Source organism: Lupinus angustifolius, chromosome LG19, assembly GCF_001865875.1.
Source record: "Lupinus angustifolius cultivar Tanjil chromosome LG19, LupAngTanjil_v1.0, whole genome shotgun sequence".
Lineage (NCBI taxonomy): Eukaryota > Viridiplantae > Streptophyta > Magnoliopsida > Fabales > Fabaceae > Lupinus > Lupinus angustifolius.
The window spans coordinates 4,074,890-4,087,909 of record NC_032027.1 but is presented as its reverse complement, the minus strand read 5'-3'; the positions used below and the strand labels follow the sequence as shown (position 1 = coordinate 4,087,909).

At 28.3% G+C, this 13,020-nt stretch overlaps 2 protein-coding genes and 1 non-coding gene across 3 annotated transcripts; 1 reads left to right on the top strand and 2 right to left on the bottom strand.

Annotated features, from left to right (window-relative positions):
• LOC109333725 lies at positions 394 to 1,703 on the bottom strand. The gene has a single exon (XM_019569281.1). The coding sequence runs from the start codon at positions 1,081 to 1,083 to the stop codon at positions 541 to 543; it is 543 nt and encodes a 180-aa protein (XP_019424826.1). The 5' UTR covers positions 1,084 to 1,703; the 3' UTR covers positions 394 to 540.
• Positions 7,089 to 8,311, bottom strand: LOC109334102. The gene is made up of 2 exons (XM_019569674.1): positions 7,886 to 8,311; positions 7,089 to 7,741 (listed from the first exon to the last, which is right to left on the bottom strand). The coding sequence occupies exons 1-2, from the start codon at positions 8,049 to 8,051 to the stop codon at positions 7,488 to 7,490; spliced, it is 420 nt and encodes a 139-aa protein (XP_019425219.1). The 5' UTR covers positions 8,052 to 8,311; the 3' UTR covers positions 7,089 to 7,487.
• TRNAC-GCA lies at positions 8,984 to 9,055 on the top strand. The gene has a single exon. It is a non-coding gene; the product is annotated as a tRNA-Cys (tRNA).

The following is a 13,020-nucleotide window of genomic DNA, read 5'->3' as shown; positions in this document are numbered from 1 at the left end:
CAACAGCAACATGAAAAAAGTTGAAAATGAAATGGTACTTGCTCATTTTTACACACTGAACTCAAACATCAAAACAAAATGTCACTGTATGCACATTATTCAACAGTAGCAACACCAAAAGCGCCAATTTCATCATCAAACTCCAGTGCAGCAATGCTAATATGATGTTAAGTTTACCCCAACTACTTCTTAGTTTGTACTTACATGTCACATGTTTGAAGAAATATTTGTATAATTTATTTGTCCTATTAGAAGGTTAAATATGTATTACTTCTCATTTTTTATGTTTACCTTTGTCAAAGCTCTCTTACTTAATTTATGTAAGCAGTATAAAAAATTAATAATCATGAAAAGAGAAAGGAGAAATATGAAGAAAATACAACAGATTTAATGAAAACCAACACATTTATTATCTTTCATACATTATGCGTTTCCATACTAATGAGATTGGTACATAGAAATAAAAGTAATATAAATAATTGAGATAAAACATTGAGGGTATGAACTATGAACTGGCAACAGCAAAATAAAACCTTGTACTCATGCACATGTTGAAGGAGTAATAATGAGATGTGGATTATGAACAAGAACCATATTGTTAGGGGCTGTTTGGGTAGATGATTCTCTACGAGAAGAGCTTCTCCAGAATCCAGTGCTATAAAACTTATCCCACATTTCTTTCTCAAGAGCCATAGCATCTTTATCATCAGGTTCAAGAGAATGAAGGGTTTTGATATCAAATGCATCATTTGCACACATAGGGTGAATCCTAAGGCCATTGATGTCACAGTAGCTGCATGAACAGTGACCTCGTTTGATCGGCGGGAACCTCCCCTCCTTGATCAGCCGCTTCCGCCGCCGTGTCTTCAGCATCCTCCGGCAAATACCTGCTGGGAGTTTATAAACTGTGAGGATGAGGAAATTCACGAGGCCGCAAGGGCAGCAACAGCACACGGCCACGCACTCCGCCGCAGTGCCGCCAACCACCTCGCCGACATGGTGCTTTGATGGTTGGGTTTGTAAAAGTTGATGTAGGCGGTGGTTTGATGACGTCGCTTGCCGGAGCACGATCTTGTTTGACATGGTTTTGGTGGGGTGGGGTTGAACGACGATGGAATTGGAAAAGATTGAAAATTTATGAACAAATCGATGGTTTCTGAAGTGGGTTTTCAATGTTGAGCGTTTTCGACGATGAAAAATGATCAAACTCAAAACCCAGGTGTGGGTAAATTCTTGGCTTTTTTTCAATGGAAAATTGGAGAAGAAACTCGAGAGAAAATGAAAAGAAAAGACAAAAGACCAAGAAGAAAAACCCACACCTGGTTTTTCTTTTTTAGAGCGAAGGGTATTCCATAGAATGAAGGAAGAAAGAAAGAACAAATAAATAAATAAATAAAAGAAAATTGTAATTTGTGAAGATGGAGTGAAAAATTTGAAAGTGTGATATAGAATATTGAAGGGGTGAGAGATGCGGTGGTTGAAACCAATTTTAGGGTGAAAAGGGAGGGTTTTAGGGTTGAAGAGGGCAATGGGAATGGGCTGGATTGTTTCCTTAAAGTGGTTGAGGAGTCCTATAAATGTGGGACAATAGCCTTAGCAAGGTTTGAAGTTGGAAGGAAAAAGAATAGAAAATAGTGTGTGTGTGATAATGTGAAATGAAATTGAGCTAAGAGAGTTTTATTTTGGGGGGTGGGGGAAGGTTGCTTTTCAATTTTATCATGGCAGGTCATTTTTATGAGTGATAATGACATAGAGAAATAGCTAACTATTTTATTAGGAAACGTTTAGAAAAGGAGCTCATAGATTTTGAGAGAGATAAGAATATGCGTAGTCCTAGTCAGCTAGTCTTGGTCTTTTGAATGAGAACATGAAATTTGGTTCATATTTTTATAAAGATCCAAATTGATTTAGGGTATACAGCACATCTAAATGATTTATCTCTATTGACAAAGTATTATATATATATATATACACTAGTGTGCGATAGACATGACTTCGTGTTTGTCAAGTGTCCGTCGGCCACATTCTTATTTTAAATTATTATATTTTTTATCTTTATTAGAATATGCAAACTTAATTAATGTATTTGAAGTGATTATATATGGTTATATGATTTTTTTAAATTAAAAATTAAAGGACAAAATAGGAATATATAAATTATATAATGTGTAATTACTTCATATTTTGGTTTTATATATAGTATAGATATACTAGAATCCGAAAAGACGATTTCTAAATAAGTAATATACTTGCTTCCATGTTTAAATATGGGAATGAAGTATCAATAAGTAGTAGTCTAGTGGTGTAAGATCTCATTAGATTCTCAAGGTCAATAATTTAATTCCTATGAGCCACACTTATTGAAAGGGCAGTCACAAACTCCAAAAGAGATTAATTCCTTACCAAAAAATGAACAAAAACCGTGGTAATACACTTTCAAAGTACATTTGAGAAGTAAATATAAACATTGCTTTCAAATTATTATTAGTGAGATTAATTTATACAAAAAATCAGAGGAGTTTGGAGAAGTTTTCTCCGTTTTCTTGAAGTGGAGAAGTTTTCTCCTCAAACTTGACGTATAGTTTGCAATAGAAGTGCTGTATATAATTAGTTTTCTTTACATGGTGATGATATATAAGTAAGTGAAGATTGACGGAGGAATAAAAATAAATATATAATAATGAGAAATAATACTAAAAGTTAAAACGAATTTGTAATATAAAATGAGTACGGATTTTAGATCCATAAAAAATATTATTTTGTTTAATCAAATGATTATGATAATTACAGTCTAACAAACTTAAATCCAAAAATAATAACGTTTTTCTTTTGCACGTAATCTACGCGTCCGGCTCAGGCCCGGAACTAATAGAAAACAGTTAAATACAAAAACGATGGGCTCCCTTATCTTCATTTGACCTATGTCTAACACTAACAAATGAGTGAAGATTCACTTATTCCATCATAACCATCAATTTTATGGATGACATTTAATAATTTAGATTTACTTAATTAATTTTATAGACATCTAATGATTTAGATCTACTTGATCATTATCTATACTACTTATAAAGGTAAAACCAAAATAACCACTCATCATGGTGTAATTTGTGATTCTCCCTATTTTGCCCTCACTATTTTCTAATTTTTACCAAAAAAATCATATATAACCAATGTTCCTCTCCGACCAATATATGTTCCATATTATTTGGTTAACTATTTCTTCTTACATTATTACTATCAGTTTTGAATATAGAATTGAACATTACACAAATCGAATAAATTCAACTATAAGATTATAAATATTTAACATAAAATATTATAGTTAACATTTATCACATACAAACTATACATTATAAATTATAGGAAAGCGGGTTGGCAGGTACGACAGTGCATGTCAACACTCTAGTTAATATTATTGAGTAACTATCCATCTTACAATAAATAGTTAGTTGTTAATATTTGATTATCATAATGATCAAAGTACTAACTTGTATAGTGATTATTAAGTAATTAAACTACATATTTATTAAGTTATATAGTTTATAATAAATTTATAAATATTATGATTGTAATATAATTTATATTTTTAACTTACGCCTTATCATTATTACCACATTAAAATAAAATTTATCCTTATCACATATAATAATTTTTAGTCTATGTTTATATAACTTGTATATTAACCTATAATAATAAAATATATCAAATGATAAACATGCATCAAAGTGCCAAGCATGCCTAATTAAACCTAGTGTCAAGCATTTCTAATTAATTAATGTCATAGTAGATTATCATACCTTGTGTTATCTTTCCCTCTTGCATTTCTTTAACAAAATCCTAAGAGCATACATCCAAATAAAATGTGTTTAGCTAAAGAAACTTCATACAGATTATAAGGATTTGATTATATAATAGTTCATAAAATTATGAGTTTAAATTTCATTACTAACATGAAATCTTAGATAAATATAGATGTAAGTATGTAACTATGTAAGACCTAAGTGATATCTTTTTATGAGTGCTCAAACCAATTTTATTAATATAACAAAAATATCTAGTTGATGTCGTGAAAAACTAGTGAGAGATATTTATTCACTTCAAAATAAATTAAAAAAATTTATTTTATATCTTAACCATTTATTTTAGAAACATCTAATGATTCAAATTTACTCATTAATTTAAAACATTTAATTTTTTAAGAATAAATAGTTAAGATATTGAGTATTGTTTTTAAGTTACTCTTTTTTATGAATGGGAGTTAAGTTTCATTGTGACCACGTGTGGGGCCTGGAACTCCCATCAGTTTTCACCTGCATCTACCTGATCAGAGCTTCCTTTTCTGAAAAAGATATCACATGCAATCCTAGACATTAATTTTGTTGTTGTGATAAAATATAAATTTAAAATATAAAACTAATATTTTATGCTTATCTACCATTCCTACGTATCAGGTTTCTTTATCACATTTTAAAAAATCAATTTTAATTTACCATTTCTAATATTTATGTTCAGTTGGAACAAGAAAATAAAACTAGATTCAATTGCATGTTATCCAAGAGGAGTTATGTTCAAATTAATTATGTAAAATTGCATGCTATTCAATTCAGTCTTCAGTAGTCATAGTTAAGAAAATAAAATGGAGCATTAGTCATCTTATTTTTTATTTCAGTTTTTTTAAAACACAAAAACAATTTGCAGATTTATTATTATTAGGGTTTTGCTAATGGCAAAGGATAAAAAAAACTTGTTTAATTAATTTAAAATCTCAACTAAACTTTGAAGATCAAATTTTATTATAGATAAAAAAATCATTTTGTTTTTAATGCTATTTTTTTCCCACAGTTCAGTATAAAATAAACAAGGAGGGGCAATGTATGCTATTTCCATATTTATTTATTTTGTAAACTATTGGGAAAATTATTGAAATGGAATCTAAAAACAGCATGTAGCACGCTATACGTCACACACTTGGCTTGGAACCATTATTCCACCACGTCAACTAAATTACTCAATGATATTTATAATTTTCTAGAAAATAATTAAGTAATATTATATAATTAAATATTAATTATTAAATGGAAAGAAATAAAGACAAAGAAAATGTAGAAGCACAAGTTTTACAAATATAAGACTCTAAGTATAAATAAAGATAAAAAAATAAGTATGCATAAAGAGAGGTTATATAGTTATTGACACTGTCTGGCAAAAAAAATGTTATAGAGTTGTTTTAAGTTGTAAATAGAAAGAAAAGGATCGTGACTTTTGAAAAGAGAAATTATAGAATGTGAAAGTTAGTTTTTGAACTCATTTATAAGTTAGTGTTAAGTGTTGTCAATAACTCTTTTTTCAATTTTAAACTTTAATTTTTCAACAAATAACAACTTTTACCCCAACCTAATATTATATCATTTATAGGACCTTTATAAATTATTTAATAAATTATAACTACTTAAAAAAAATAATTTTGTCAGTAATTCTATTTCAATCAACTAGCTATATAATTATAAGATTTAGGTACAATATTATAAATTTCTAACTACAGTCTCACAAATTTTGGTCAACTGTACTTCTTTTAATTGTAATCTTACAACTTTCAGATAATTTAAACTTATTTATCAAACCTACACATGAGTTCCATTGAATGTTTAACTAGTCAAATTGAGATTATTTTTTAGGTGCAACTATGAAAGGGGTTAGTTAGACCATAAGAAAAGGAAGGACTTAACACAATTGATAAATAGTTAATTTTGATATGATGTCAAATATTTGATATCATTGTGAGTATGAGAAAGTAGCATAAAAGATTATATTCATTTCGATGATCTCACTCTCATAAAAAGGTTAATCATCTTATTATATACCACAAATGGAATTATATTTTTTTGTTGGAAAATGTTTATTTTAAAAAGAAATTGTATGTAAATAATAATTTACTTACTTGATTTGGAATGTACTCAATGAAATCACTTCAAAATCACTTTTCCAAAATTATATTCATTATTTTATCAATAGGTCCATATATGGATAAATTATTACATGACATAGGACTAATGATTTTAACTAAATCAAAATCAATGATGATTCATTAATGATTTAAAATTAAGTATATTTATTCAAAATCAATGATTAAGTTACGATTGAGACCATTTGTTAAAAAGTAAATTATACTGACACCCCCTGAGTTTTAGTGAAATTACACAAATCATCTCTCACTTTTCTACATCTACACGAACCTCCCATAGTTTTTATACTTTCATTACACTGATCACCCTGCATAAGAAATAAGTGTAATCTTATAAATAAAAATTGTGATAAATATAATTAAGTTAAAAAACATGGTATATTATGAGGAAAAATTCAATTAGTATACAAATCAATGTATCTTTATTATTACAAAATGTATCAACAATTCTAAAGAAATATTGTTTAAATCGCTCTTATAATATAGTGTAATGAACCAAAAATAATCTCATATATTATTTGGACTTGTCTCCACAATATATCATGTTTTGTTTAACTTAATTGCATTTATCACATTTTTTGTTTAAAAGATTACAGTTATTTCTTATGTAGTGGTGATCAATGTAACGAAAGTATAAAAATTAGGGGAGGTTTATGTAAGTGTAAAAGAGTGAGGGGTAGTTTGTGTAATTCACTAAAACTCAGGGGGTGTCAATGTAATTTACTCTTAGTTAAATGATGTACTAATTTCTCACAAACGTGGCCCACTAATGGAAGGAGAGGGAAAATATAAGAATGGAAAGATACATTATAGCATTTATCATAATCTGCATGTATTTATTTACAATTTATGTAATTTGGATTTAATACAATTTTCTCAATAGAATAATTCACACTCCTTATCAAGGCCCATTCCCTTGGATTTTAGTTGGGCCATGATGCATTCGTATTTCCGGGCCTATATTTGAAATTAAAAATTCAATATTATTTGATTTCGTATTTGAACGCAAACGTTGCTAAATCCACACGTGAGATTCCATAATTTTCAAGACCAACAAGAGAAAAACACCAATGAATGATAAAAATATTTGCAAACTAATTTCAAATAAGCTAATTTATTTTCTGTATCCAAAACTTTCTGGACATAATTACAACTTTGTATTCCAAACACAACAAATAAATTAGATTTCTAATGCATGATAAAATCATTTGAAACAACAAACCTATAGTGACCAAGAATGATAAATTCAACCTGACCAAATATCATATAACCAAAAATAAATTAAAAAAAAAAACAATTTAGAAGAAATATCAAGTTAGTATCCAAAATAAAATAAATATAGGAAGACACATTTGTTACCGACAAACAAAAAAATCTCAATTTGATAAAAAAATTTAATATCAATCAAATTAATTCTTTTAAGACAACCTAAGAACCAATTTAATTGATATTGAAAAAAAATAGAATCAATTTTTTATAATCAAATTGAGACTTTATTTTGAGGGACTAGACAAATTTAAAATCAAACATGAAGTTTCCCTTTAATAGTCCTATATTTTATTATCCCCTTATATAAAGCTGCCCTGTTATGAGGCATGTTGTCCTCTAATTTAGGTCCACGTTTCCATTTATGAATATTCTCCATAACTAAAACCTCCTTATCCATGATTTGTTGTGCCCTTGCCACTTTTCTACAATAACTCTTTTTCTCTAATGGAAATTCCAAAACTTGTTTTGCAAACCGCACCTTCTTCTTTGCATTATGTTTCTCGGAACCTTCCAAACACAAACAAAAACCCTATTATTTTTTTATATTTTAATATATATATATATATATATATATATATATATATATATATATATATATATATATATATATATATATAATTTAAACTAAAGTTGAAAGATTAGAAATGGTACCACCCAAATTTTTATGGCCATGTGTGTATGATACACCACCCATTTCAAACTCAAATTTCTTCATGAAGTTAGAGAGTATACGTTTATGGACTTGATGTGCCAACAACACCATGCTTCCGGATACAGCAAGAACAGCCATTAATCCAAATCTAATTGAGTTCTCCATCTTTTTTTTCTTTACACTTAATTTTGGGTTGTATCACATTGATATAAATACATATAATGTATCATCTAAGAGAAAACATGGAAATATGTAGCTAGAGAAAAAGAGAGGGAGAATCATTTTGTTAGGCATGAAAATATTGATGATGAGTAAGAACAATGAGAAGGAAAGAATAAAGGGTATGTAGTGATTAATGTTTTTTGGTGCTTATATATGAATAAATGAAGGTGGGAATGAGGGATGGAAAATCTTCAAAACACTAGAATCTCTCTATTTTGACCATGAAAATCCAACAACTCATCATTGATGCTATGTTGAGAAATTAATGGCCTTAAATAGTGTAAATGAGTAGTTTTTTATTTTGATTTTGTTAATTTTGTTAATTTTAGTAGGGTCATAAAGTGAAAGGAAGATTTATCTTTAACCCTTTATCCCTTGAATCTATACGTGCCTCTCATCACAATATATCCATCAATGGGATAGATATTATAGGATAGATGTATCTTAGTAAGATGCTTAAATTAATACAACAATTTTCTATATTTTGTGCCTATAATTTAAACTGAGTATAAATAAACATGTCATATATGCAATGGATATGCATATATAATTGGCACGTGTTATATTTAGTGAGGTCACAAAATGTATGATCAACTAATAATAATAGATTATTATAACGTTTTTCTAATTCAATTACCTGGAATTCGAGTTTATATAAATGTAACTATTTGCCCATAGCTTAGTTATGCAAAGAAAAAGAGGAAATATACAATCACTAGCAAGCCCTAAGTTTTACCTCGATTTAAAATATCACTTTCAATCTGAATAGGATAGTTGAAAACTTTTACCATATGTGAATTAAATTCTTCGAATGTGCCCATACAAATCAAACAATTCAGGTATAATATATAAAGAATCGATGATGGTATCACCAAGGGTCCATAGCTCAGTGGTAGAGCATTTGACTGCAGATCAAGAGGTCACCGGTTCGAACCCGGTTGGGCCCTTTTTGAAGGTTTTTTTGCTCACATATATGCATGTATATGATTTTTGGTTCTCCTGAATCTAATTGTTGTTTGGTTTTTCCTTAGTTTTACTACAGAACTCTCTCATTATGAGTCGAAATATTTACAAAATAAAAGAAAACAAAATAGCAAGATAGCATCTTGTAAAATGGACATAAACCAATAACACATATCAAAAACCAAAGAATAACTTAAAATTGTCACAATTTGGTTGTAAAATTATTGTATAAAATAACCAATGAATTCGGGCAACAGTGTGGTCTGGAAACTAACCTCATACATATGCATATCAACTTACTGCAACATTTGTGGTTAAATAGTGCATATTAACATCAATAATTTTAAGCTATTGCAAAAGCATGCTAAGTACAAGTACTGAAGGTAAAATTGGAAAGAATGTATTCATAATGATCATGTTTCTGTATGCATCATGCTACTCCTGAATTATCCATACTGATGATTTTGTATGTGTTATGGACTTGATGTAAATTTATGATATTACATTGAAGTGAATTTGAAGTTGAATATACCTTTACTAAATAACACAGTTTGGATAGAAGAGAAGTGTGTGAAATGTATGAGGTAGTGAAGTTATGTTATAAAATAAAAGCACCCCATCAAATTCCAAGTTATGGTTGTTTTTGGGTTAAGGATTTATGCAAGGACTTTGATACAGTCATAAAGTCATGGTGAGTAATTTCAAGAAGTTGAGTTTGACTGTTTTGAAGGACATGACAATGCAACTTGAAAAAGTACTATAAGCTATGAAAAGCAGAGCTACTTCAACAATTAGTTGAACGGATGAGTAACTGCTGAAGTTGCTATCGAGTTTAATGGTAGGTAGTGCATTTCAGCAATGCTTTTGGGGTAATTTTTTGGTTTTGTTTAGTTATTGAATAGAATTTGGTATAGGGTGCTGACATGGTTATGAATAATATATAGGCAAACCAAAAGGGATTTTATGACAGGATATTGTATAATAGAATGCTAGCAGTAATTTTCAGGTAAAACACACTCACACCCACTATTATTTTTTTGTGAAATTATATAAATCATCATTCTTTTTTTACATACTTAAGTCCCCATAATTTATATACATATATTACATTGATCACATTCATATAAGATATAAGTGTAATCTTTTAAACAAAGAAGAAGATAAGTATAATTAAGTTAAACAAAATATAGTATATTAGGTAGATAAGTCTGAATAGTATACAGGTTAATACCTCTTCATTATTTTGTTTATTACAATATAGTTTATATAAGAGTGATTTAAACAATATATCTTTAGAATTATTGATGTTTTTTGTAACAAACCACAAATATTGAATGGATATTGACTATTATATTATTTGGATTTGTCTCAACAACAATATGCTATATTTTGTTTAACTTAATTACACTTACTAGGAATGAGCATAACTCGGTTCTACCCGCTCACCCGGTATGACCTGATCATGATCGAGACTAAATAAGATCGAGTTTCATCTGGTCTAGGGCTAGGTTCAGGTTCAAAAAATAGACCCGACCAATATTTAGGGTTTAGGGTTAGGTAAGGACCAAGCATAACCCGACTCATGATTACTCAGTCTTCATATTTGTATGTGTCTTTATCCAAATGTGTACAAATCAATAACATTTTTTAGTCGAAAATATCATTGATTCTCTAATATTTTCTCATCATGTATACATGATTAAAAATATATATGATTACATATATCATTTTATATATCAAATTACATATTCATAATAATAAATAATATTGAGAAAACTTTATCTAAAATGAGTATATATTATATTTAATCAGATATATGGTCGAGTCGGGTTTAAAGACCGATATAATCGATATTTTGGGCCAGATTAGCTTTGTATCTAGGACCAGGTTCGGGTTCAAAAAATGACCCGACCAACATTTAGGGTCGAGACGCTTATTCGATTTCTAGGAGCGACGCTTATTGGGAGAGATAATCACTTACCCTGAAAAAGATTAGTTCCTTAATAAAAAAGATATCATTGATATTATAAAAAAAATTATGAGATAATGCATTGTACAAGCAAAATTTTATATTTAATTTCAAAATAAAGTATATAAGAGCCTAGTATTTTGGCACTCATTTATATTCTCAAAATGAACATTAAAATGGACTAAACAAATTATTTATTATTTTAAAACAATTTTCTAACAGAATGATGATACATGTTTTTAAGTATGGGAAACAAAGAAGTTAGTGTATGTCATGTCGTTATCTATGGTTGATGGTGTATGATTCAGGAAGAAGTATCGAGATATTTGACTTGAGTAGTTTTATTATTTGAGTAAGATTTTCTCTATTAATGAAGATGTAAATACAACATAATAACACACAAAAAGTAACATATAATAACACTTTTATCTCTTTGCTTAGTATGAAATTACAATTTTGCCATTGAAAATATATACAAAAACAATTACTTGCATTCCCATTAATGAAGAAGATCTTGTTTGATATGTTTTGGGATGAGTACCATGTATGTGGAAAGTCCATTTGTCCATAGGTTGCATTATGGTAAACCTTCCACTAATGAAAGAAATATATAGTTTTCCCACCTGTTTAGGAAGAAGTGTAAGGGTTTTTTAACTTAATTGTAATTTTTTTGTTACGACTAATAGTATTTTTTTTCCACATTTTTGGGTAAAAAACTTATCTCTTTCAAGGTTTGTGGTTGCCCCTCCCAACAAGTGTCGCTCATAGGAATTGAACTATCGACTCTGGGATTTCAGTGGGACCTTACACCATTAGATCAATATCTTATTAATTAATTATAAATGTTTTGCACACATTTGTTATACTTTTTCTTGTTGAAATCTCCCTTCAATGGTGATCTCTCAATATTAATGAATAATTTACAATACCAGGAGAGCCTTTTACAAGAAAGAAATATGGATTTATTAATAGTATAAGAGTTTTTTATATTGTTAATATATTTTTTATTATTCATATTTAATCATTATTAACTCTTAAAAAATGTAATATTAATAAATAATGAATAAATGTTTTTACACTAATAATGTATAAATATTATACAAATGGTAAATAAGAACTTTGCCTCTCAAAAACTAAGAATAATTTGAATAATTATATTCAACAACCATATCTTAATAAACAAGTGAGGTTGATTATATAGATGAAAGTAAGTGAAGTTGATTTTAGTTATTAAAATGGCACCAACTAGTTCAACCTAAAACCAATTCCTATATTTTTTTAATACTACTAAGGGTATTCTTTACCTTTTTAGGAAATGAACTAATCTCTTTTAGGGTTTATGACTACCCTCCCAACAAGTGTTGTTCTCAGGAATCAAATTATCGACCTTAAGGATCCAGTCTTACACACTAAAAGATATTTGTATAAAAGTAATTTATTTTTTATCAAAATATTATTGGAGAAAATTAAACACATAATCATTATATTTGTTTATACTTCTAAAAAATATTATCAAGTAAGACATCTTATTTAAATGAAACAACTTAAAATAATTTTTTTTATCAAATTCTTTATTAATGTTGTAACATTAATATTAATATGTACAGTTTGAGGGATCCCAAAGAAATATAATCATCCACATTGGAAAATTTTATATATTGTGAGTCTATTATTCATTATACATTTTCAATAATTGATAATTAAAAAAAAGTAATATAAATAAATAGTGAATTACATATTTATTATGTATAAATGTTTACATTAATAAAAGATAGATTTATATATTACCCAGTTTAAGGATATTCACTTTTATTAATCAAGCTCTGGTGTAACTATTGTACCAACTATATATAGCAATAAAACCTTTCGTCTTTGGTTGAATCATTGACTTATCCAAATTCCTATCTCTTCTTCAGTCTTCACCTCTCTATTGTTCATTCCATGGCTGAATCCTCCTTCTTCTTCACTGCTAACTCACTC